The 27,977-nt window shown below is 38.4% G+C and overlaps 1 protein-coding gene across 1 annotated transcript in view; it reads right to left on the reverse strand.

The window, feature by feature from the left end:
• Positions 1-27,977, reverse strand: part of cerk (ceramide kinase) — a 61,023-nt gene that overhangs the window by 22,898 nt on the left and 10,148 nt on the right. Inside the window, exons 2-8 of the mRNA XM_047389253.1 lie at positions 16,521-16,640; positions 14,782-14,904; positions 10,195-10,320; positions 9,485-9,551; positions 6,488-6,633; positions 1,802-1,876; positions 1,475-1,627 (exon numbers count right to left, since the gene is read on the reverse strand). Of these exons, the coding sequence (XP_047245209.1) occupies positions 1,475-1,627; positions 1,802-1,876; positions 6,488-6,633; positions 9,485-9,551; positions 10,195-10,320; positions 14,782-14,904; positions 16,521-16,640 (810 nt within the window). The remainder of the gene's footprint in view (positions 1-1,474; positions 1,628-1,801; positions 1,877-6,487; positions 6,634-9,484; positions 9,552-10,194; positions 10,321-14,781; positions 14,905-16,520; positions 16,641-27,977) is intronic.

A 27,977-nucleotide genomic window follows, 5' to 3' on the forward strand; every position in this document is an offset into this window, starting at 1 on the left:
TTAAAAAAATATTATTCTTAACTAAGGTACTAAGGCATTTGCCATCCAAAATGACTCAAAAATCTGTCTAGTTCAGTCGCATTTTCTTATGACTAATCCCTGAATTGAAGATTTGAAAAATATAAATCCAATTGTACTTTGAAGGCTTCCAAGGTTTGTAAGGGAACACTGTCCAATTGCCATCTACACTGACAGGACAGGCAAGGACTCGGAGAAGCAGCCAACAGGCTCATGGAGGAGCTACAGAGATCCATAGTTTTGATAGGACAATCTGTTGACAGGACATCTACTAATTACGCACTCCACAAATCTTTTACGGAAAAGTTGAATGATAAAATCCTTTGTTGGAAAAAAGCTTTAAGAAGTCCAGTTGTAGTTTGCAACAAAATGTAGGAGACAGAGCAAACATGTGGAAGAGGATATTGTTTAGAATAACAGGAAAGCCCTCTACATTTTGGACAAGTTTTGGCTGCGAAACAATTTGTGGGTTAGGAGTCCTCTGTATGGTGCTCAAATGTCCTGCAGCAGCAAATCCACCACCATCTGAAGGCGCAAACTACACAAAACATGCAAAACGAGGACAGAAAATTGAGACCCCACCTTATAAATAAAACTGAACTGAACACAAAACCTTTGACTGGGCTGGCTGCCCAGGGAGGTACAGGATTGAGCTGTTGGGGCAACCAAATGAGACGCTGCTAAGTCAATGGAGATCCAGGTGAGTTAACCATACTTTTGTTTTCTCATGCCTGCCTAAACCAGTCCTAATAGTCATTATTTCCATTCCATTCATTTTACGGACGCAAGAAGTTGATTGTAATGTTCAAGTCTATTGGCATTATTTTGCTTCTAATAGCCCAGAGGTGGGCAGCTCCAGTCAATTCAGGTGTGTTGGTCCACGGAAACATCTCAAATTTGCAGGATACCATCCCTCAAGGACAGACGTTGCCTACCAATGCACTAGCACGTAAAAATATTCTGGTTGAACAATACCAAAATTGACATTTCTGGCCTACTTGGAAAACTATCATCCTGAAGATACAACCTGCACTGTGAAACGTGGTGGTGGCAGGACCATGCTGTGAGGATGTTTTGCTCCAAATAAGAGAGAATCTGGTCAGAGCTGACTAGAAGACAGAAAGCGCCTAATACAGGGCAATCTTGAAAGAAAACCCATTAGAGGCTGAAAAAAGACTTGATAATTGGCTGGAGATTCCCCCTTCTTCAGGACAACCACTGTAAACATACAGGCAGACCTGGAATTAAGGTGTTTGGATCAAATTATATTCTTGACCCAATCAAAGTCCAAACCTAAATCCAATTGCAAACCTGTAGCAAGATTTAAAAATTTTGTTGGTCTTTCATATTGAATCACAGAAAATGCATTGAAGTATGCAGTTGTAATGTCATAAAATAAAAGGGAAAATCTAGACAAATAATAAAAAAACAAACATTAAAATGATGGCTGACATACCTGACAGGTCATATCTTGCAGGGCCAAGCCACCTATTCCTCTCACTGTCTGTTAGAATGTCGCCATAGAAACCATACCCAAGCAGAGAGACAGAGTATTTGAGGAGGACATTGTCATGGTGAACCGAACATACATCCATTGGCTGAGAATCGCCTGTGAAAACACACCCAAGTCTACGTTACAATCTGCAAAAAAGCCATTAGCTACAGTGATTGCACCAAGATTCTCTGTTTGTTTGCACACAAAACTGATAACATCAAATATGGGACTGTCTGAGCACGGTCTTAGAAGACACGTGTTAGCGTGATTTCAGTCATTCAAACTCACCAACGATGATGTGTAAGGCAGATGTAAGTGGATCGTTTGTTCCCACTGTGGCAAAGCAGATACAATCAGTAGACCCTGTTGGACACACGAGCAGATGTTCTATAGAAAAACCTCAGTAGTGACATCAAAAAAGGTGTTTCACTTTCTATTGTGGCAGATGTAAGATAAATCTATGTAAAATAATAATGAACTCCTGTGATCTTTATTGTTGTGAATATTCCATAAGGATCAATGAATTTGTTTCAGGTAAACTGCCCACAATACATTTTATTTTTCAGCTGTCATGTGTTTGTTTTTAACTATCAAGTCTGCTTCAACTGGCTGACCCCATTCCTTAATCATCCTTTGTGTTTTGTGTGTTTCTTAATACATATGTACAGAAAAGGAAAAAAACCAAAAATCTCATTTTTAACACTGTCCAATTCTCTAAAAGGTCTAAAAATATCAGTATGTTCTTGGTAGACCAGGGGAGACTTATTCTACATTTCTTCATATTAAATGAACTGATGTTTTACATAGATGTAGCTCTATTCACAGTTGTTCTAGTCATTCTTAATTCCACCTTGAAAGTCCAACCAAAGCCCCTTAGCTATTTAGCAAACTCTTAAAAAAAATGTCTCATGCTTGTTTTTGCCTTCAAATGATTTCTCAGCTAATACTGAGGCATTTTAACATGTTATCACGAATAACCATGCCAACAGGTGAGCTATATGCATGTGGAGGAAGTTAATACAGCTGTTGAGATACGGTTATCTGCTCTGTATCAGTTTCTTATTCACAAAGCAAATAGCACTGATCCTGTCCTGCCACAGTATTGTCAAAATAAAAAAAAGCATGGTCTTTGCTTTCTTTTGCACAGTGGTCACTACACACTTTGCCCATATGGCTAGCATGGGTTCCAGATAGGTGGCAACAATGTCAAAAACCAAAGCATGGGTAAAGAAGTGCAAGGCTAAAGATTCAAAAGATTCGTCAGTAAGAATTTTAAACTTTGGGTTTTCTTTTGACATTCATTTCTTTTAGTCATTATCTTCTTGAGCTTACATTTGTAGTTTTAATGGACTAACAGAGTTGGCACAAAGTGAAACAGTTGTGACCCCCCCCCCCCCCCCCCCCCAAAAAAAAACCCCCAGCTCTACTCTAGTTGGGGTTTCTAGAACAGAAATGTGGGTCAGCATAATCTCCAGATACCCCATTTATTTAGACACACCACAAACGGCACTTATAAAAATCTCCACTTTGCAATGTTTTTTTCACAAACACACCTTTTGGATGTGAGTGGGAATTGCAAACTCATCAGAATATTTCAGTTTTTGAAAATCTGAGGGATAATGTGGACTGAGTAATGTTCATTAACCTGTGGAAAGTAGCACCCTCTGCTGGAAATAATGGAAAGACTAAAGGTTTTATTCATAATGTAAAAAAATGTCATATATACTATTATAATAATATACATATATGAATTTCTAATGTCATTTGTAACAAGGTCCGTGGAGAGGAGGATGAGATGCACCATTTTTGACATTCCCACCCACCAGGGAAACTCGTTGCATTTTTTTTTTTTTTTTCCAGCTGTTTGTCTCCTGTGTCTCAATTACTCAAAGCATCCTGATGAGTTTTTTCTCAAGTTGCATGTCTTGTGTGCTTCAAGGTTTTTGATGTTCTATGTTATTCCAGTTCCTTTAATCCAGATCACTTTTACCGTTTGTGGCTCTGACTCATAAATTAAATCTGTCACAAAAGCTCTGGTGATCAACAGAATTAAGTAGTTTTTAAGACCACAACCAAGACATGCAAATGTAGTTTAATGATTTTTATTAGGCAGGAGCATAAAGATGTCACAGTCATAAAGTTAACTAATCGGATAGCTTCAGGCCCTGGGATATCATCAGCACTCTTCAGCCAACAAATGAAGGATAAGAGGCTTTCCCCGCCTTGTGAGAAATGTTGAGTTTGATATTAAATCTTTCAACTTGAAAGGTAATGGGGATCTGTCGCTCTTTCTGCGCCCACATGGAGTAATTTCAGACCTATCTGGACAACTTTGATCATCTTCAAGTGGTAATATAAAGCTACTGCCACTGATAAGACAGGGAGAGGATGAGAAAGTGAGAGAGTGGTAATGTTTAGAGTGGGCTCACAGAAGCATGACGGGGCGATCAGGCCTGTCATTCAGAGACGGACACACAGATGAGTATGAATATCAGCTCCCTCTCTTGCCTTTATAGGCTTTCTATGAATATCACTTATCTGGCCTTTGCTTCCTCTTCTATGAGCTTCATAATCACATCTGAACACTTTGAAATTGCTCCTGACAGCCCCTGATGTGCTTGCTTTTTTTTTGCTAGTTGTGTAAAGATGGTGACAATATTCAACAATTTGAATCTTCTAAAGCTTCTTGGTACAAGCCAGCTTCCTTTGAAGGGATATAACTCGTACACGCAGAAGTTGAATGATGTTCAGCACTCAGATGCTTTATGTTTTATTCCCCTTAAGTTTCTCGAGCACAGTCATCTGTTTCCATATTCAGAGGAAAAAATTGTCACAAGGCATGTCCTCATCTGAGCAAATCCAGTTTTTGTCTGTAGTTCTCCCCTAAAAGTCTCGCCAGTAAGATAATTTCATCAGTTAGATTTCTTTATCTCTTTGGCAACAGTGGACGTCAAATTTCTTTGTTGTGCCCAAAAAATTTTTATATTTGCTGTTTGAATCCCCTGTACGTGAATATATTTATGGCAGCATTTGTGACCAAAACCCTTTGAAACAGACAGCCAACCCTTAAGCAGCATAATAGTTTTCTTTCTTATACAAAACCTACTTTTAATGTGCTATGATGTACTGCAGTAACTTTTTAGTGTTGATAATTTAGTTTTAAGTTTGATTCAAATTATCAACATCAAGCAAATGTACAGCAAATGCCATCTTTGAGCACTTTACAGTACAAACAATGCAATTTGTATCAAATTCCATAGAATTAAATTCAGTCCAGATTCGAGGAAAAACAATGCTAACAAAAATAAAAAAACAGAGTGCAAATCCAGAAAAATAATTTTTTGAGAATGAAAGTGAACACTGAGCTTTCATTCTCATACTTTCATTCTTTTCATACTTTTACACATCAACTGTTTGTCTTGAGACTGCAAAAAAATGCATTTGGGATCTCATTTATTAGAGAAAGCAGTTACATCTTTGTGTATCTTCAATGTAAAGTGCTCTTTGCCTTGATTTTCTTTGGAGATACACCATCCATGCTCTGAGCTTAAATGGTTTGAGAAATGTTATGGCAAACTACTCAAAATTCATAAACTCGGGAGAAACAAAACACTTGGCATTTTGATTCCTCAGTGTTTGTTAATCTCCAGCCTATTTTTGAAACCAGCCAGCTACCGACATCAAGCTGTGCACACGATAGGCTCACACTGGTCTTCACACATCATATCTTCACCCCAATGAAATTTACAGTAATTTCAAAATGTCACCCTGCATGTTCCCAATCATGCCACTTAGAAGTGATGACCCTCTTTTAGGTTTATGGTTGCACCCCTTGGCTTGTTGCCATGGAGATTCTCTTATGTAACTAAGCAACCTGGGACCATGAAGTCCTAATTGTCTTACAATTAAAAGCAGATCAATCATTTAGGCTTTCTGCAGAAAACTTGCAGTTTCTGCTCATTTGCATTTTGAATAATCCTACCATGTCAATACAAACACTTTTAACTGAAGGTCTATACTACAAGCAATTTTTGAAAGATGCTGGAGAACCTACTTGGACTTGATGCATTCAGCTGTGCGTTATATCATGACTACTAAGAAGGACTCAAAAAGGAAGCCATTTTCCTTTGGAGAATAAGTCAAAGTTGTGTCCTTAGTGGGTGCGTAATTCAGCCTCATGTGGACCAGGAGTTGTGAGACTGTGTGTTCAAGCCAAAGCAGGTGATCTCGTCCTACTTTACGTGCAATCGTTTAATTCCGTTTATATGTAGCTGCTGGGACCACAGTCAGTGTTTTTTGTCACTGCAGAGAAAAAGTTACATGTCTTCATCTGGTTGATGTGAATTCTCTGCTCAGCTTGTTCGGACCTCCCACAGTCCAAAGACATGCCTGTTAGGTTAATTGGTCACTCTAAATTGCCCTTAGGTGTATGAATGAGTGTGTGCATGGTTGTTTGTGTGTTGCCTTGTGATGGACTGGCGACCTGTCCAGGGTGTACCTCGCCTCTCGCCCAGACTGAAAATAAATGCTATTGAATGTTTAATTATTATCATTTAAAAAAATCAAATGACGGGTAAAAATATATTGACAGGATTGTTATCACCCAGTCAGTCGAAATGACAGACAACGAAAAACTCTAGGTTTGGCCAACCTCTGGTTGTACGACAGCTTTCAAATATTCAAACGGAGTGGTTTACTTAATCTATTGAATCTGAAACCATGCAATGTAAACTTAATCCAAAATGAAAATATGCTCTATAGCAGTTTATAGGTTTGAAAGCCAATTTTCATCTGCAGTCTGACACACAACAAACATACAGTAAGGTGTCACAGTGTGGTGGTATTTGTTCAAAAAAGGTTTAGAAACCCCTGAAGTAGTGCATAAAAGTGTGAATAGCACTCAGATACCATTAAATCACTTATAACCAAAAACACAAATCTCCTTATACATGTCAAATGATTCCCAAAGCACACCTGCAGGAATAATCCCTATACGTAAAGAGCAAGGCACCAACTCAGCATCTGGTAGGTTCTGGTCCACGTCGTGATCAGTCTGGATTCTGGTAACCAGCCCATGCAGGATCTCACTAAACATCCCATCTCCACCTACACACACCACCCTAGACAGACAAAAGAAACCAGCAACTTAAAACTAGACACAGGTTTTCCTAATACACAGTTCAATCCTAAGAACAGTTCATGTAGCATCTTGGCAGGTTGCCGTGTAATGAGTTGAGTTACATGTACGTGTGTTCACAGTTGAAGCACATAATCAGGAGGAAAACAGCTGTACAGCAAAGAAACCTTGACAATAATGAAACAGGGCAGCAGTGAAACCCTACAATAACTAAGAATATCACGCTGTGCCACCCGCCATTACGGCTTCTTAGGTCTAACTCAAAAGCAACTGAAATGCATCTATAAATTGTATGAGGTGGAGAATAAAAAACATAATAGACAGCTTCTAGTGCTACGAATGTAACATGAATAGCTGAAAGGACGAGTGACCTGGCAAGATAAAAAGGGCCTTTTTTTGTGCACTTTTTACATTTTGGTTCTCGCTTTGCTCATATACAGTTTATAACCTTGATGTATGTCAGTGATTTGTGGTTTTTCATTACTTGTACTTATTGTAAGATATGCTGAAAGGCAGGCAAAGCTATAAAGTAAGGCTACAGCGACTGCAACATGTGAAGTATAGAAACATTACATTATTTGTGTTTATTATTACAGATTTGTGTTCATTTTAAATGTTATTGAAATGAGAAAACCCATTATTTTGTTTATTTCAGTTGATTTCAGGTAAATTAGAAGCACACATTTGTTTCAAAATGATCACATTCTCATCAATACAGTTTTTTACCTTGCTGCAAAAAAAAAAACAAACAAACAAAAAAAACACCTGAAAAATGAAAGGAATATGTCAGGATTTTTGGGTAATTCTATTTAAATGTTTCCTTTAAAGCCTAAAGGCTGGTAATATCTTACAAGCCATAAAATAAAATAAAAAAGATTCTTTTTTAAAAAGAGTGCTGACCTGACATTTTCCGAGCAGACAAGATTGCCATTGTCATTGGCAAAGAAGCTGGCAATTTACAGAGAACTGTATCCAAACATTTTAATGGAAAGTTGGGTGGAAGGAAAGAGTGTGGTGGTAAAAGGTGCAAAAGCAACAGTCTTGAGATAATTGTGAAGCAAAGCTCCCATGACTTGTTTGTTGGAAAATCACAATTAGTGAAGAGACAACATGACAACCTGGGCTAAGAAGAACAAAGATTGGACTGTTGCTCAGGGGTCCAAAGTCCTCTAAACAGAAAGTACAGTTAGCATTTTATATGAAAATCAAGGTCCCAGCGTATGTAGGAGAAACTGAGAGACACAGAATCTGAGAGGTTTACATAGTCAGTGGTGCATTGAGGTGCCAAGTCTGCTGGTGTTGGTCTATTTTGTCTTAACAAGTCTAAAGTCAGACTAGCCCTCTGCCAGGAAATAAAGTACTCCATGCTTTCTTCTGCTGCCAAACTTTATGGAGATGATGATTTCATTTATAGCAGGACTTGGCACCTGCCTGCTCTGCCAAATGTAATAATATGTGCTTTAACAATCATGACATCACTGTGCTTGATTGGCCAGCAAACCCACCTGACCCAATAGACATGCCAGCAATGCAGATGAGCTGAAGCCTGGTTGTACAGCAACCTGGGCTTTCTTAACAACTAAGCAGAACTACAAGCTGATTACATTCAAGCCACGGCACATTGATGCAGTTTATTATTTAATGCAAATGGAGCCCTGACCCAGTACTGAGAGCATATACTGTACAGTACGTGGACACACTTTTCAGCAGACTCGCATTTCTGTAGTAAAAAATATTTTTCATTAATAGTATGATATATTCCAACTTTCTGAGAAATTTAATTTTGGGCTTTTATTTGATGCAGTCTCGAAGTTGTAATGCTAATGTCATGGATTTGATGACATTTATAGACAAAACATACATTTCAGCCTCATTAAGCTTGATGCTCCTGTAACAGATGCATTCAAAGTGAATCCTGAAGCATGTCTTACTTAAAGCTGCATATCTTCTTAATGCAAATCAATGCAGGTAGACATGCACATAGTGTCACAGCAATATGCAGTTTATTGACTTTTTAGGGATGAAAATTTAATGATAACTAAGTGCCCCTGAGTGGTCAAATAATATATAGCTGAATTAATTAGGAAGTAGGTCATGCTGCCATCAGTTCAAGCACTCAGCATGCAGAGATAAGTGAATCAGATAGTGAGTCTGCATATCACACCATGAGATTAAGTAATGTTAAAATTACATCATTGCTGTGATATTTGAGCAGCATTTGCGTGCATTAGACACCAGTGGACATACATATGGTAACTCTGGGTTTCCATACTTGTGTGGCAAAATTTGTCCAAAAAAAAGTCAGCTTAGCTGGAAATCATATTTCGTTTGCTTATAAATGCAATTTCGTAGTATTATTCACCCTAATCACTATATCTTCATGAACAATGGTGTGATGTGGGTTGTATTTATTTTTAACTCAAATTTGGGTCTATATCAGTGGCTAAGGCTCCTTAGTTGGTCAAAATAGCTTGAAAATTAACAATGCCTATGTGACTATTAAATTCTATAAAGGTATCTGTGGTTCTCAGATAATAAAAAATCTGACTTTGTTCAGTTCTTTTAGAACGATAATAGGATGAACATTTTCAGTTTGAAAAAAAGAAATTGTAGAAATTGTAGATCAGTGTTTGAGAAATAACAATGCACAAATTACAATGTATCCAAAAATTACATTTCAGCTCAATGCAGATTACCCAACAACAGAGCTTTAATGAGCCTCTCAGTAGCTTTATTAAAATATGAGTAGACGAGAGTCAACATAAATGCCAAAGGTAAGAATCAGTGTCTCAAAAGCCCGAAAGCAGCAGTAGCTACCTCGTTGAAGTACTTACCCATCATAATCGTCTAGATTGGCCTCTGTTTTCAAGTGGTCTCTGGCATGATTAGCGTGCTCTGTAACTGCAGAAACCAATTAAATGGCAAGCGTTAGTGCGAGTGCAATAAAACAAATGTACAGACAAAATAAGTGGTGGAGCAGACATTTAAAAACAAAAAAAGCACTGCACTTTGGATGCATTCACTAAAACCCACTGAGCAGATTAATGTTCAGAAAAAAGCAAGGCGCAGAGGCAGAAACAGCCTAATTCAGCTATTGTAGTGTGTATTAACAAAATGAGCCCCGAGGCAGGAAAAAAACCCCGACCCCCCCCCCCCCCCCCCCCCCCCCCCCCCCCCATCATTTTAACAGTAAATCTGTTTACCAGGCATATAATTCCAGCACAAAAATAATCATGCGACTCATAACAGCTATAGGAAGCCTAGAGTGAAAAGCATTTGCTATGAGGGACCATCAATACTCAAGAATATGCACTGTAGCAAACACTTATTGAATAATGCATGTGTTTGGATACCCAAGTTTATCAAGTATCACAGCTTCCATAAGGTTGGTGGTGTGATTAATGCCACCATAAGCCAAAATCATATCTTAGTGAGGCTACCTGGACCCTACGAGAGGCCACGGTGGCAGCAGAGATCTATACAGGTGGCCTTTGAGTCTCATTTTTAATTTAAATGTTGTTGCGCTCCGCTGATAGGTACCCACCAATCACGTCTGTAAAGATGCCGGCCCGCCGAAACACTGGAGCTACCTTCTGCTCGTAAATGTGTTTTCCACGCCTCTTCCCTCCATAGGGATTGATGTACACCAACAGGTTCTTTGGTCGGTGGGCTGCAAAATGAAGGATAGTGGTTAAAAATGTCTGACTCTTTATTTGACAACAGCTTGATTGGGCTTTCATTAACCAGAGACGTTTTTAAAATGATCACCAGAATGTGCTGTTTGAAAGATAAATGACATGCTGACTGAGGAAGAAGTGTGAAGCAACTTAGAGGCACTGCACCATCTGGTGATGAACTTCCAAAGTGCCGTGCTGGAGAATACTAAATGGCTTGTTTAGGGCTGCTGTGGAAAACTAAGGTACAGCAGCAGCTCAAACTTAAAGTGATTTGAATGAGATCAAGTGTTAAATGAACACAAAGAAAAAAACAGGGCTTCACGTAATTTGGCAATAAGACAAAAGTTCCATTAGATTGCATAAATGGCTTGTCAGTGGGTGATGTAAAGGTACGCTGCAGAGGAGACGACCACTATTAAAGATATACAGACTTCATCTTCACAATGAATGTTGTTAAGTTTATTGAATTGGTTCATCGTCTGTGAAAAAATGGAACCGAGAGGGCATTTCAGATGAATTACACCCACCATACAATCTTAATTCCATATGTTTGAGACACACTGAATGCTATAGAAGCTAAATATCAGATAAATTTTTAGCACAATAGTTTGGCACCTAATTTTATACTCAATTAGTGTTATAGCTCACCATGTTACTAATAGTATTATAACACGTAATGTGATGCATCTTAAAAAGACATTAAATTATATTTGCATTAATTAGATTTAGTACAATGTCTTACACATCCTTTCATATTGTTATGCTTGGACAATATGCCAAGTTTATCGAAATATATCAAGAGAGATATATGATGAACAAGGTTGAGTGATCTTTTAAAGTGAAAAATTGGTCAGTTTTATTTTATTGTTAATTTATTCTGACCTACCTGATATATTGCTCCTATAATTTTTAGAAAGTTTGGAAAGGAGACCGCAAATTCTAGAATTGCACCGCTCAAGGTGGCAGCAGGTTGAAGATTCTGATTTATTCTTTTTTGGGAACTATTCCTCTTGTGGTGGATACAGTTGATTTTTTTTTTTTTTTGGACAACTGTCTTCTCCGGTGTCAGATGCTGTGCAGCTGGGAGAGGTTTCCTAATACTTTAAATTTTTGGACATTTGTTATGATGCATTGCCATGGCAACGGGGTTGTTTCTTACAACCATGAGCAACTGATTAATATCTCAAAAGCTCAAATAATACTTCTCCTACAACCCCAAATCCCTGATGAGTTGAAAAGGAGACGCCGTGGATGCAGAGCAGGAGCTAAGAGAAGAGAGAGAAGGAGGAAGTTCAAACCATCTTTTCTGTCGATTATGATGGGCAATGTGAGATCGTTGGGAAACAAGTTGGATGAACTCCAAGCCCTACAAAGGACCCAGCCAGAGTACTGGGCATGCAGTATTATGTGTTTTACTGAGACATGGCTGCAGGATCATATCCCCGATTCCAGGGTCTCTCTGCCGGGCTTTTTAACCATACGAGCAGACAGAGATTTAAAGAGTAGCGGCACCTCAGACATCCAGTACAAGACAGACTCCTGTCATCTGCAGAAATACTCGGATGATTCTGCAGTCGTGGGGTGGATCAGAGATGGACAAGAAGCTGAGTATAGGAAGGTGGTGGACCGCTTTGTGGCATGGTGTGGAAACAATCATCTCATTTTGAACGTGACTAAAACAAAGGAGATGATTGTAGATTTTAAGAGAAACAGGAATAAGTCAAAAACTATTTCTATCATGGGAGAAGAAGTGGAGGTAGTGGAGGAGTATAAATACCTCGGTGTTCACCTGGACAACAGACTGGAGTGGAGATGCAACTGTGAAGCCATCGACAAAAAGGGATAGAGCAGACTGTACTTCTTGAGGAAGCTTAGGTCTTTCTCTGTTTGCAGCAAGATGCTGCATATCTTCTATAAGTCTGTTGTGGAGAGTGTGATCTGTTCTGCCATCATCTGCTGGGAAGCAGCATCAGAGCCAGGGACTTAAAAAAGCTCAACAAGCTGATAAAGAAGGCTGGCTCTGTTCTGGGGACTCCTCTGGAACCTCTGGAGATCATTGTGGAAAGACGGATTCTTCATAAAATGAAGAACATTATGGAGAACCCTGAGCATCCTCTTCATGAGACTGTCCTACAACAACAGAGTGTCTTCAGTCAGAGGCTTCTTCAGATCTGCTGTAAGACAGGGCGCTACAGGAGATCCTTCCTGCCCACAGCCATCAGCATCTACAACGGCTCTTTGAAGAAACCTACATAATGAGCTACAACATTTAATTTCCCATTGGGATTAATAAAGTATTTTTGAATTGAATTGAATTGAATTTGAAATTGTAATGAAACAGCTTAGTCTCACAAAATATAAGGTCAAACTACCATAGCATTCCATAAAAGCATGTCAAGCATGTCAAGCATGCAGTGGTTGTGTTAAAGGCTGCAGTGGTGGATGGAAGTAGTTAAAAATCACACTTTTCTACAGGACCATACACAGACCTTTTTAAAGGCCAGTTGCTATAAGTTTAAATAAGGGCCCCAAAAAATAAAACTTTGAGGCAATATATGGATATGATTTACTTTGTGACTTACTAAAAATCTTCTTAATTGACACAATGTAAACATAATCTTGGACTGGACTGTATCTTGCCACTGACTCTCTTTTTAGGATTTTCAAATATTTTAAACTGTGTGTAATGTCTGCATGTAATGTACTAGTTGTAATTTTTAAATCAAAATAATTCAACTTTGTGTAATTCACAGATGGGGTCAAAAATATATATACTCTAGTTAGAGCTGCTAAAGAAAATTGTAAATGGAAAACAATAGAGCTCATAAGGAATGGATAGTAGTTGGCCAATTGCAGAATTACCAGAACTACAGTGCATTACAAGACTATTAATTTCCCTTGAACATTTTTAAATTTCCTTGCATCACTACCACAAACTTTAATACATTCCATTGGGATTTTTAGTGTTTGACCCACACAAGTTTGCAGAGATCCACATATGAGGTCTACACAGAGCTCACCTTTATGTAAGAGTGCCAAGATTGCTGTATTGTTAAAAGAAACGTCTCCTCTTTGGTTTGCTGCAAGCCTTGTAAAGGATGCAGCAAACATGTGGAAGAAGGGGCTCTTGTCAGATGAGACTAAAATAATTTTTTGGCCTACATGCAAAATGCAATGTGTTGTGGAAAACACACAACCTAAACTCACCATCATTAGACATGGTGATGGCATACAACAGGAACATGTAGTCTGATCAGAGATGATGATAAGATGGATGGAGCTAAATATATGGAAATTCTGGAAAGAAAAAACTGTTATAGGCTGGAAAAAGAGTTAAACTGGCAGGGGAGCTTCACCTTCCAGGGGGACAACAACCTTAAAAAAACAGACAGAACTACAATATACTGCTTCAGATCCATGATGTTGAAAGTCTGTCCTAAAGGCCCATTGTCTTGTATGTTTTAGATGTTGCCCTGATTAAATGTACCTAGATAAAAGGAATGGTTCTTTTTTAGACCTCTGGAAAACTCAGATCACCTTTTAAAAAATAAAGTAAAATTCTCAACACCATGGAGCCACAATGGCCGCCGGTTTCTCTTCTTTTGATTTGGCATCTATTTCGACCAATTACGTCAACATATGGTATAGATCGACATCATATTAAGGTCTTCCAATGATCTAGTCAAAGTCTAGACCTAATTCCAAAGGAGAATCTGTGGCAGAAATTGATGTTCACAGATGCTCTCTGGCTAATCTGACTGAGCTCGAAAACCATATTTCTTCTTTGCTTCCACTTTATAACCATACACTACTTTGTGTTGATCAATTGCATGCAAGCCCATAATTCCCCTAAGAATGCATTTGTTTGTGGCTTTAATGTGACAAATTGTGAAAAAGTGAAGGGTTATGACTACCTTTCCCATGTACTGTGCATAGGTATGTTAATGTCTAAAATAATTTGAATCAAAGGCTTTACTTGTTCTTCAGTACTGCACAAAACAAAAGGTGTTGTTATTTTATGTTAACCAATGAAGAAAAAAAAGTTTTGAATGTGTAGCTGTTTATTATGTGACTGTTGGATTTTTCTGATCATAATCTAAAGTAAGAGACTGCCCACCCATCCCTTAATGTGAGTTTGGTAGTTCACTGTGTCAAATAATGCTTAATTGGCAAGTAAGTTATTTCTGCCACAAGATGTATTAGAAAAACCCAGACAGCCTCCTGTTCAGTTTCTGTCAGGTTAATGATCAGCCGTTCTTGTGTAAAATGGGCTTTAAACTTTAACCGGTTACTTAACAGGTGTCTGTTACAGTTTATTTGTCCTTATCTGTGCTGATAGCAACTTAACATCCAGATTGAATCTTTCGTTATTAATTAATAATAAACAGACCAGGACTGAGTGTTCAATCAGTCCAGAGCAAATCACCATATCTGCAGCATTAAGGAACACCTACTGAGTAATGATAGCTGCTCATTTATAACTTGGATCCACTTCTCACAGATCTGCTGGTCAGCGCAGTGAAAGGTGACATCGCTGCAATGCCACAGGTGCTGTTGGGTTCTCCTCACGTAACAAACTGCAAAGACAACAAGAACATGTTCTACAGAGAGCAAAAAAGTGTCTGTAAATCATATGATAATGAAACTTCCCGCCCATTTCCTAAAAGTGCTGTCTAAGACAGGAATCTGTGAAATACCCATCATAACTCCTGACCTAAGGTTTACTGAATATTGCCAGTCCTTTTCCACCGTTTATGTTTTCTCACTGTTACTCCAAGGCTTTGCTGCATTGCAGGCTTGCCCCGTAAATGAACCGTAGCTGTATCCCAATCAAATCGGTCCATCAGAGATTTTAGTGAATGAGTGAGATAAGGCGGCATGGGGGAAATGAGGAGGAAGTCAGCTAAGTGAGGCATGGTTGTACAGAGGATAAAAACATTACTGAAATATTTACATTACAGGGCAGAAATTCCCTCACTAAGCACTTTGGCAGCAGATTCACTCACTAAGCATTTCCATGTCAAATCTTCACACTGAATATTTCTCCCATCAGATGGAAGAGTCAGTCTTTCAAGGAAGTCCAAATCATTTCTTGCAGATTGTACGTGCAGCAGGGATGTCAGAGAGAGTGTGAAAAGCATTCTCTAATATGTTACATAATCAGAATTTGAATTATGGGACATGTCTTTGATGCCAAGTTTCAGCATAATGTGGCATCACAGTTTTGTGAAACTCAGTGCATGTTAATGCTCGTATTACAAGCCCAAGAATTACACCCCGAGAAACGGCAGTATTTGGAGTTAAACTGTTAAGGATTCATGTGTTAAAACATGTTTTTTTATCTGCAGGAGTATAGACCAGACTATTTAAATTCCACACATCCTAAATTCATAACTGCTATTTGTTAATCAGCAATCAACAGAAGGATGCATGGTGTTCAAAACTGTTTTTACAAATACAAATCTGTGCATTTGGATACAGCCCTATAAACTCAGATGCCCCTAAATAAAACCCAGTGAAGCCAGCTGCCTCCAGAAGTCACCTCATTAGTAAAGGGACATGTGGAAGAAGGTGCTCTGGTCAGATGAGACCAAATTTAACTTGGCCTACGTTAAATTGCAGATCACCCTGAATCTATAATCCCCACCATCAAATATGACAGCATCATGCTGTGGGGATGTCTTCTAGCAGGACAACAACCCTACATGTACAGCCAGAGCTACAATAGAATGGTTTAGATCAAATTATATATTATAATTATAATATATCATTATATATTATATTATATTGCCTTAGAATGGCCTAGTGAAAGTTCAGACCTAAATTTGCAATCTGTGGCAGGACTTGAAAACTGGTGTTTATGGACACTTGTTTCAGTCTGACTGAGCCTGAGATATTTTACAAAGAACAACTGGCAGAAATGCATCTAGATGTGCAAACTAAGGTATAGTGCCAAAGACTTGCAGCTGTAAATGCTTAGAATGGCGGTTCTACAAGGTATTGATCAAACGGAGCATGCTACATCATTTGACACCTTTGTAAAACACTCTGAAAACCCTGTATTATTTCTAAATCCCAAATAAAATACATTGATGTTTATAATTGTAGCATGACAAGCATTAATTTCCTAGAGGAAAATCTTTAGCATTTAAAACCATATTCTCATGCTTGTAGACAAATGTAATTTTTGCACCTGTGAATGCATAGGGATACTGCTGAGAATGCTGCTTTATCTTCTTGGTCTGTGCATCAGCTTCATCTTCTGTCTTGTGGACTGCTACAATTTCACACACTTTAACAGCATGGCCGTGTCCTGCAAAGACATCAAATTGATGGGTAAGTCCAATGCATTTCACGGTTGACCACAGCTTAATGTTTAGAGCCAATAAAGCTGGTTCACATTTATAAACTCATAAGCACTTTTTTTATTTCTTTGTTTATTATAATTATTTTCTCATAACTCTGTCTTGGGAACAAAAATAAATCTCAGAGTATCTTTCTGTTATACATATAAGGAAGTTATCATAGAATGAGTAACTAAGTGTCTACTTAGAAAATGCCTTCTGGAGCTGGAAGCGACCCAAACTGATGTTACATAAGAGTTAAGGGTTTAAGATCCTTATGAGCCATATCTTTTAAGAGTTTCTTGATTACAGGTCTATAGATCATTTGGTTCTCACTTGTTAAATGAACGTATTTGAATCAGCATGCAACTGGTCACTTTGAATATAACTGCATGAATTTTAGCTGGATGATTACTGATATTTCCACTAATGTCACCTGCAAGTGAAGACAGTTGGTTGAAATGAACCAAATTCAACTTCCATGGTAACCTGCAGTAAGATGATCTCAAGTTTAACAAACGTTAGCCTTGGTGAAACTTTAGTATTAATAGATATACTGTAGATATTTAGCTAGTAAGGTTATATGAAAAAAATATTTGATTTATTTTAACCAGTGTGCATTTGCATTTGTTTTTGGGTGTGTTGAATGGTGACCTAACATGCATGCAAAGACAGAGGTAGCAATAACTTGCCGTGTTAACCCGTACTAAAATGACATCAGGCCCAACAAAAGTTAGCATGCAGAAAATTGCAGTAAACCAGTTGTGTGAAGTTATTTGGTAAAATAATAAGAAACACAGAAACAAGCATGGCACTACAAAAGAGTAGTCTGGATTTTTCAAAGCTGACTTATCAGCAGTCAATATCTTACCTACAGTAGATGACATTCTATATTCTATTTATATAGCTCTGATTCACAACAAATGTCGCCTCAAAGCACTTCACAAAACAGTTTACATACAGAAATATACAGTCAGTTGAATTCAGTTGTACAAGTCGAATACATACATTCCAACTCAATCCTAGTTATGAAACAATGCAGTTAAGTTCAGCTTATTATTATGCCAATTTGTAAAAACTTTTTAATCTAACCTGTTGACTTTGCAGCAATCCCTCTTCCTAAATGAGCGTGTAGCAAGTAAACAGTTCAAGTGACATCGGCTCTTAACTTTGCAGCAATCCCCCATACTGAGCATGCATCTAAATTTGGAGATTTGGAAAGAGGTTCACTCTAGAAACTGAATTCAGACTAAGAGACACTTGGTTCCTTTTACAAAGATTAAATTTATTAGAAATAAACCGTTAAATCCCAATGGATATTCCGTGTTCACAGGCAGTGCTTCTTTTCCCACAAGTCAGGTGCTTGTTTAAAAACTCTTGAGGGTTGAGAAAAAATGTGCTTGTGTCTTAATGGTTTGGTCAGTAACAGAATTTGTGGATCAGAGTGTGAACTGGCACCTCCTGGTAGAGGCTGGGAATGTTGGATCAGTCGGATTTAAGGGCTATTATGTAACATCACAGATTTTTAATCAGCCCTTTTCTACTTTCAGGTAGAATTAGAGGAAGGTAAATGGAAAAACAAATTGTAACGATCACGTCCTTCCATGCAGTGAAGGTGCAGGAAAACTGCTTCTTTACAAAAACAGAAGAAAAACTGAAAATGCAGCTGAATGCTTAGAAAGCTGTAACACCTGCCTCTGAATAAAGTGAGACATCCAGAAAATTCAGTCACAACAGAACAAATTCCAAAGTACACTTTCATACAAGTACATTTTACCCACTTCAGGCTTACTGACCTCTTCAACTGCATCACATAGTATATAGGGCCTTCTAGCCACTCTCACAAATTTATTCAGCAGATATGATGAAATGAATGAGAGAGAGGCATGACATATTATTCCTCTCCTGGGAGTCCCTGAGAATGGGATTTCATTTCTTTCTCATATAAAGGTGATACGCCATGCAGGCATGAATAACTTTATGGCCATCGATATTTACATTTTGACAAATAGGAGTAAGACTTATGGGCACGTGGGGCGATGGCTTTATTCCAGGAAAAAAAAACAAAAGAATCAGTTTAATTCCAACAACATGTGAAATATGTTCAAGCTCTGCACTATGCAAATTGCCTTTAGCTCTGAACAAATGCCCTAGTGCCTCCTTGCTGTATGGTTTGGGAGTGCCAAATTTTAGCAATTGTTATGCAAAAAAAGGTGATGCATGACTAGTCCATCATTTTAGCTGGGGGCAAATATTTTCTTCACCATAGGTGCAAAAGCAGGGACTAATGTAATATCACCCATCCAAGCAAACAACCCACTGAACATTTGTTTGTGATGAAAAGACACCACATATTAATGATTAAATGACATTAAAATGCCTAATTCATATTTGCCATTTATGTGAAATTAGATTCTCAATGATTGTTCAGTCATCCAGTCATCGTTCAGTCATCAACTTTTGGATAACCAAGTGCAGTCAAGGTTTTTGAGACAGCAAAGATAGTGCACGTTGACACTGCTTGTGAAGATAAAACTCCCATCCAAAAGGTGGTGCCATACACACAACAGAAACAATGCCTCTGAAAGAAAACAACGAGGATTGTTGAGCAATCTTTGTTTTTGGAAGTTGAATTTTCCTATTTCCCAGGCGGGAATACAAGTTTAGAATCCAAAATGGCTGAGCACATATGAAATGTTGTGAAAGTGCCCATTTTATTAGCACCTCTGATGGTTTGTATCTCTTTAAAGTTAGTAAACATTAAACTGATATGATAAAAACAAATACGTTAATAATGGCTTGTATTGCTAACAGTATAGCAGCCAGCCGAGAGACCAGCCAAGAAATCCTTCTGTTTTCTGACTTGCAGCTAGAATGCTTCCAGCTTGGGTGTAACATCAATTCCATTTCCAAGTTCTGACTTCCAAGAAAAGTTGAACACAGCATTAGTCCATGCAGCTGCCGCATGTGGATGTAAAAACTGTCCAGTCCTTTATAAGTAAAGGCAACAATTGCTTCGGCAGCTACTAAAATAAAATAGCATATTGATCATTACGGTTATAAGGTTATCTATAACATTTTATTATTGTTATTTGGATTTTAAAACTTAGAATACAACAAAAAAAAAAAATGAAAAAACACAAACAAACTACTTTATTGATGTTAGCTGGATAATTAGTCAAGTTATCTGCTCCACAACTAGCCTGAATTCAGCAGCTTAACAGACATAAAACAATAGTGACCTTTATTTTCCACATTATGAGCGCTCATGTTTTTATATGTAAAAGTATAACGTATTGATGAATTTCCAAACAGTGAAATTCTTCATTTTTGTGGTTGCCTTTTTTTTAGCCAGCTGACCTGAAGTGGAGCGGGGGGAGGAACTTCAGTCACTCTATCTCTGGTATCTCAATAAAAAGTCTTTAAACCAGGTGAGTGGTATGAGGTAAACTGTTGTGGTTTGAAACGCTAGCTTTTAAGACCTTGGTATAATTTGATACTGGTAACCAGTTTTTACATCCTTAGACAAGTCCTTAAAGTTACAGTGATAAACAAGACAATGAGGTCCTACAGCAAAATTTTTTTTTCATGTATTGTATTTGCTTTTATTAGAGGTTGTCATTCCACACAATGTACAGTCATGGCCAAAATAGTTTAACAACATGTTCATTGCTAGATTGTTATGCAGACTGATCCCAAGCATATTCATTCACAGCAAAGACCTTTATTAGCTCAATGGTTTACTTTATAACAAGAACTGATTTTTACTATATTTTTTGCATTACTTAAAATGATTAACTAGCTTAATCAATCTCTCTAAAGTTTGCAAAAGAGTTTGGGTTTGAGAGTTTTTGCATACGTAGTGAGGCGAAGAAGTTTGGATAGTAACTTTGTGACAGAAGGGCATCAAAGAGCTTTTGTCAATGACAGAAGACCTGTCAATTTGTTACTTGATCTAATAGATCAGGTAGCAGATGGTTGAAAGGCTAGACAGCGAAAGGCTGGTGATTTACCACAGGACATGCACACACACACACACACACACACACACACACACACAAACACACACACACACACACACACTCAGGGGCTTGTGAAATGTTTTAAATTATCTGCAGGACAGCTTAGAAGCTTGTTAAAAAGATTCAACAATGGTGAAGCGACCAAACCTAAAATATTTATCCATGGCTGCACCAAAGCTCTCTTTAGGACGTAGCCTTTTACCTTTGGAACGGTAAATATGTTGTGTTGATTAATTGGCAACAACCACTTTTGTTTTAATGTTTCACAGTCAAGTTATTTTTGGCAAGTATGTTTTCCCAAAGAGATGATCTGCATCCATAGGTGAACTGGGGAAAGTAACAGGAAACAATTTGCAAGCATTGATACTCTTAGATCTAAAAAATATGCACAAAGGATTTCACCACATAAACATAGAGACTTGAATGACATAATCTCATTCACACTCAGACAACACACAGACCCACACATAGACCTTGCAGTTTTCAGCTGAGTGTAGTTCCTAAGCTACATGCTAAGCCCCTGGCTGTACAAGTCAGATCCTCTCTGCTTGGCTCTGGCATACTCTTCTTTGTGGCTGTAAAGAATCTGAGGACTGGCAATGAGCCAGTGAGGGATGCCTATTCATACTCCACAGCTCAGACTGGAAGCAGGAGCCCCGTAGGGGTCTGCTATCTGTTAAAAGTCTTTTAAGGAAGTTGGGGGCGAAGAAAGGCATTATTTAACGGATGTCTAGAACATGTTCAAGATGTTGTTTAATGCTTCAGTGTCACCTGAAATTGTCTCACAGAGAGAACCGGGGTCATTTAGACAAGATGTCGTAATGGGTTGCGACTAACAATGCATCAGAGAAAATGGAGCGAAAACTGGCATGAATTGTATGTGTTTTGATTTTGGTCAAGTTTCTGTAAAGATGAAAAAAAAACTTAAAGTAGTTCTTTCCATTATGTCAGTGAAGTTTAGAACCAAATCACACAGTCAAACGGGAGTTTATTTAAAGTGCATGCAAACACAGCAGCATTTCCACCTAAAGCTGTAAAGGATACAGTTGGCAAGACTGGATAAAAATTCCGATTTGATTGTGTTAAATACATTTCCGCTGCAAATCACCAATGTACTTATAATACTAAGACTTGGGTTAGTATTTGGTATGACTTTCTTTATGAAGAAAATCTGAGTGGCAGGCATTTGCAAGTAGCCCCATTTCCTTTATATCCACAATTAAGTGCAACTGACTGCCTACAGAAGTTACTTAACTAGTGAGAAGATACAGGAAGAAGACCTGTTCAGAGGAGACCAAAATAGAGCTTTTGGAGCTAATTGCAAAGTGAATGTACATTCTCTACAGTGACATATGGTGTTAGCGGCATCACACTGTGGGGATGTCTTTCCTTAGCTTAGAGTTGACAGGAAGATGGGGACACTTGAGACTTGTATGGAGGTTTGCCTTCCAGTAGGATAATGACCTTGAACATTCAGCCAGAGCTATGATGGAAAAGGTTTGATCAAAGCATATTCATGTGTTAGAATGGCCCAGTCAAAGTCCATATCAAAACCCAAATGAGAATCTGTCAAAGCTTGAAGATTGATGTTCACAGATGGTCTCATCTAATCTGACTGAGCTAGACATATATTTGTTTGTCTCTAAATTTTAATTCAATTCAAAAATACTTCATTAATCCCAAAGGGAAATTAAATGTTGTTGTAGCTCATATTATACAGGTTTCTTCAAAGAGCCATACAGAGCTACTCCAACCTGCTGCCTTGAGCTGTACAATTCTAAAAAACAATTTTTTTAATTTGAAAAGCTGTTGGAGGCATATCCCAAAACAATTTAGCAAGGCCTATGCATCATTCCTATTTCTTGGCATCACTGGTAAAGACTTGGAATAAAAAGTCTTAACACAAATTCTTGGTTTATCTCACAATGAAAAATTTAGAAAAGGAAAATCTAACCTTTTCATTTAAGTACATCTAATTGTTTCTTTTTTTTTTGTTTGTTTCTTTTTACATACACTGACTGCCACCAGTTTTGGAAATGCAAAGAGCAATTCCAGTAAAAAAACAAGTCGAGCATTTTTCAAGTTGATTAGAGTCTCAAGGGATTTCTAACAATAATAAGCAATTCGTAACTTGATTCACTGGGGTATAAATAAGGCATGACACCGACGCCCACTTCTCTGAGCCACTCTTCAAAATGCGAAAGATAGGTAAACATCTCATTGAAGTAAGGCAGATGTGTGTTAATCTGTCTAATTCACTCAGCTGTGACAAGGAAGTAGCCTAATACTTAAGGATTAACTTGGTACCTAAATATACTGCCCATGAATCAGTTTTAAAATCCAACTTTTAAAGCCCAAAGCCTGCCCACATGAAACTGACTAATGCCTCTTTCACACGGCAGGATTTTTATGCCAATTTCTGACCCAATCTTCCCCTTCTGACAAGCCTTGATCATCGTGATGGCTCTTAAAATAATCTCTGAGATATTCCTGCTTCATGTACTGTAGACTCTGGGAAATATCCAACAAGAAGTAAGGAAACTTTGTATTTGTTATGTCTATTTTGCTTCCCGGATAAAAACCATGTATTAGGTCTCATGCTGGGTCTATTCACACAAGAGGCTCACATTAACCCCCACTGAGATTGGGTCAAACTTGCACAATAATGTAAAATGAAGACAGGAAGATTCATTTAAATTGTTGTCTATAATTTTCACACTTCTACCATAATACAGAATATAATTCATTTTGTATCATTTCAAACATATCTCTCCATATAATAATCAGGCAGTCACTGTATGCAACAGAAAACCTGAATTTGTAGGGGTCAGTATAAATATATATATGTCATTATTAGCTAAATAAATATTTCACTTTTTGGTGACCAGGACTTTCGTCTACATAAAAGACTGGGAATTAAACTTTCAGACAATGGCCTACAGGCAATAATTATTTCCTTGAATAATAGAATGCTGAGTGTTGTGTTACTGTAACAAAGCTTTGGAGGTCACCTAGATTCAGGTGCTTGTAGAAATACTATATGTCCTCTAATTCAGGTTCTTGGCTCTAGGGGATGGCTACTGCTCAGAAACAGAAACTTAGGACTAAGTTGTTGCTCTTAGTCTACAGAAGCGTGAGAATCCATCAGGATATCATTCACCTATTAAGGTTGACCCAAATTCTTTCAAGCTGCAATATTAGCATGACTATGTACAGGTCCTTCTCAAAATATTAGCATATTGTGATAAAGTTCATTATTTTCCATAATGTCATGATGAAAATTTAACATTCATATATTTTAGATTCATTGCACACTAACTGAAATATTTCAGGTCTTTTATTGTCTTAATACGGATGATTTTGGCATACAGCTCATGAAAACCCAAAAATCCTATCTCACAAAATTAGCATATCATTAAAAGGGTCTCTAAACGAGCTATGAACCTAATCATCTGAATCAACAAGTTAACTGTAAACACCTGCAAAAGATTCCTGAGGCCTTTAAAACTCCCAGCCTGGTTCATCACTCAAAACCCCAATCATGGGTAAGACTGCCGACCTGACTGCTGTCCAGAAGGCCACTATTGACACCCTCAAGCAAGAGGGTAAGACACAGAAAGAAATTTCTGAACGAATAGGCTGTTCCCAGAGTGCTGTATCAAGGCACCTCAGTGGGAAGTCTGTGGGAAGGAAAAAGTGTGGCAGAAAACGCTGCACAACGAGAAGAGGTGACCAGACCCTGAGGAAGATTGTGGAGAAGGGCCGATTCCAGACCCTGGGGGACCTGCGGAAGCAGTGGACTGAGTTTGGAGTAGAAACATCCAGAGCCACCGTGCACAGGCGTGTGCAGGAAATGGGCTACAGGTGCCGCAATCCCCAGACCTGGGCTACAGAGAAGCAGCACTGGACTGTTGCTCAGTGGTCCAAAGTACTTTTTTCGGATGAAAGCAAATTCTGCATGTCATTCGGAAATCAAGGTGCCAGAGTCTGGAGGAAGACTGGGGAGAAGGAAATGCCAAAATGCCAGAAGTCCAGTGTCAAGTACCCACAGTCAGTGATGGTCTGGGGTGCCGTGTCAGCTGCTGGTGTTGGTCCACTGTGTTTTATCAAGGGCAGGGTCAATGCAGCTAGCTATCAGGAGATTTTGGAGCACTTCATGCTTCCATCTGCTGAAAAGCTTTATGGAGATGAAGATTTCATTTTTCAGCACGACCTGGCACCTGCTAACAGTGCCAAAACCACTGGTAAATGGTTTACTGACCATGGCATCACTGTGCTCAATTGGCCTGCCAACTCTCCTGACCTGAACCCCATAGAGAATCTGTGGGATATTGTGAAGAGAACGTTGAGAGACTCAAGACCCAACATCCTGGGCCTCCATAAGACCTCAGCAGTGCCACAGGCTGATTGCCTCCATGCCACGCCGCATTGAAGCAGTCATTTCTGCCAAAGGATTCCCGACCAAGTATTGAGTGCATAACTGTACATGATTATTTGAAGGTTGATGTTTTTTGTATTAAAAACACTTTTCTTTTATTGGTTGGATGAAATATGCTAATTTTGTGAGATAGGAATTTTGGGTTTTCATGAGCTGTATGCGAAAATCATCCGTATTAAGACAATAAAAGACCTGAAATATTTCAGTTAGTGTGCAATGAATCTAAAATATATGAATGTTAAATTTTCATCATTACATTATGGAAAATAATGAACTTTATCACAATATGCTAATATTTTGAGAAGGACCTGTACATCAAAACCTTTAATTTCTCCTGTGATATGTCCAGATAATATTTCTAGCTGGTCAAAATCAGTACCCTCTACTTTTTGAACTAATATATTCTCCTTGTGTGACAAGGAAAGTGGTTTTATGTAGTTAAGAAAGAACTACAACGTGTACAGGCAAATTGCTCTACATTTGCTTTGACATTACACCAGATGAATTCATCACACATGGAACCATGTTGAAGGTCTTTGAGGTTCAGGGCTGTTTTCCAGACAAGATAATTCAGACATTTGTGCTTTATTATGCAAGGCAATTAACACTTCTCTCCGACATTTTATAGACAAAGCACTCAATCAGCAACATAATGAGTACATAAATCGATAGTAAAAATAATCGTGGAGGGAAATCCTACACATAACAAATTAGCTATGACAGCTCAAGCGAGGATAACCTAAAGATCAGCTCTGAGAAGACTGCTTGGTAGTGGTAAAAGAACAACAGTTTATCTCTGAGTTTACCACAACTAAACCCGCTTATAGGCGTTTTAATTGAAATAACAGCACTAAGTACTTTTTTTGGGCCTTTAACATTCGTCATGAGAGTGGAAGTGTGGGAATCATTTAAGCTATGATGCACTGAGATGTAGTGGGGAGATGGAGTTTATACACTACAGGCTCCATTGAAAAATCTTTGAATCTAGCTCAATGTGATAGCTGGTAGGGCTGGTAGAGAACAAGCTTCCATCCAGATGACAATGTACTGGATCTGCACTGGATCTGTTGCTGTTTAGACTGTTCTGTGGATATGCTGCCTTATACACAACAAACTGTGACTCATTTTATACAGCAATTTGTAGAATACACCACTGAGATCCTTGTGTTTCTCTGGCAGGAATAATCAAAGGGGAATAGCGTTGGCTTAATGAGGGTGCCCTGCATTAATATAATCTAATCACTGCGTGAACACCAATTATACAATGCCTTGCAAAAATATTCACCCCCTTAGGGTGGCATTTTTCATGTTCATTGCCTCACAACCTAGAACACGATATTTTGTGTCAATAATAACAATATAATAATAACAATTTGTGTTTTTTTTTTTACCAACTTACACTATTTTGTGCAGATCCATCACGTAAAATAAGGTTAAATACATTGTAATTACAGGTTGGAATGTTACTAAATGGGAAAAAAAAAATAAGGCACTGTATTTCACCTGACTTGATAAATATAACAGCACTAGTTTCATTTAAGACTAACCTGATGAGAACATGTGGAATCAGACTGCATTGCCCCTCTAACAAGCATTGTGTCTGTGCAAGCGCCAGGGTTCTGCTTATTATCCTGCTCATCCAGCTTTCCCCAAAACAAAGTGGTATCCTACCTGACAGGATTCCATAGACAGCTTTTCACATACACGTAAGATCTGAATTGCTTGTCACACACTTGAGTGTTTAAAAGGCCCAACATGAGACATTCTCTCATCAGCCCAAAAGAATAACAAGGTACATATCAAAGATTTACATCAGCAACACTGATTTCAATCCTAACGCTATACCTGCAGGATTTCCATGTTTGTGCAAGTGATTTCGTGTTTATATTTGTGCATATGATAATGATATTTCTGACAACATGCTCCCTAGGCCTCACCTTCTCACAACAACAAGCTGTCATCATATTCACATTCTACTCTGGTTCTCGCCACCCCTCCCAGTACACAGTGGATCAGTTTGTAATCCCTTTATTGTTACTGTGGTTTTGCACTGACAATGTGTGAGAGGACAAGCTGCTGCATGCTTAAGGAAATGCTTTCTTTCGTAGGTGTTTGCATAGCCTGATGTCACTCCTGCTCTGCGTTTGCATCTTGCACACCAAATGACATGTAACATGAGTGCGACAGAGGAGATAAGATTTAACTGAGGGTGCGAAACCAATGAAACTGCTTATGTAGTCAGGAAAAGCACTGTGTGCTTTCAAAAAGCCTCTCCCTGAAGCAGATGAAAGTTTCAGACTTACACAACAAACCACAAACACATAATCACGCAGGTTTAATTAGCTTCAGAGGTCATGCCCCTGTAGCTCTAGTCTTAGATAAATAATTGCAATCAATGCAACTGAAGATCCCTTAATGCTGCCAGTGATGCGGCATAAACCTGCACAGTTTACCCGATCTCCAGCTGTCATTTCCTGGCACTGTTTATTTCTCTGCATCTTTCTCTCTCCTTCCCTCCGCAGCCATCTCTCAGCACACAGACAGGCCTGTGCATTGAGCACCAGCTTTAGATTACAAAGCACAGATCTGCCTGGGTACACATAGCAGTGAGCTGTCAAACAAGACATGTGGATTTCTCCCAGGCACAATGGTTTGTTGAGCCAACGCTTAGGCAAACAGATGGAGAAGAAAGGACAACCAAGGAGGAAGGTATAGCAGGAGAACAGTCGCTAGTGGTGCAATGAAACTTCAAGTTCACTTTGCGAAAAGTTCCACTAAGAACATATTATGTGTTTCAATGTATTGCTAAACTTACAATGATAATGTTGATCACTGTGTCGCATTCT

The sequence above is a fragment of the Girardinichthys multiradiatus genome, chromosome 17, assembly GCF_021462225.1.
Source record: "Girardinichthys multiradiatus isolate DD_20200921_A chromosome 17, DD_fGirMul_XY1, whole genome shotgun sequence".
Taxonomy (NCBI): Eukaryota; Metazoa; Chordata; class Actinopteri; order Cyprinodontiformes; family Goodeidae; genus Girardinichthys; species Girardinichthys multiradiatus.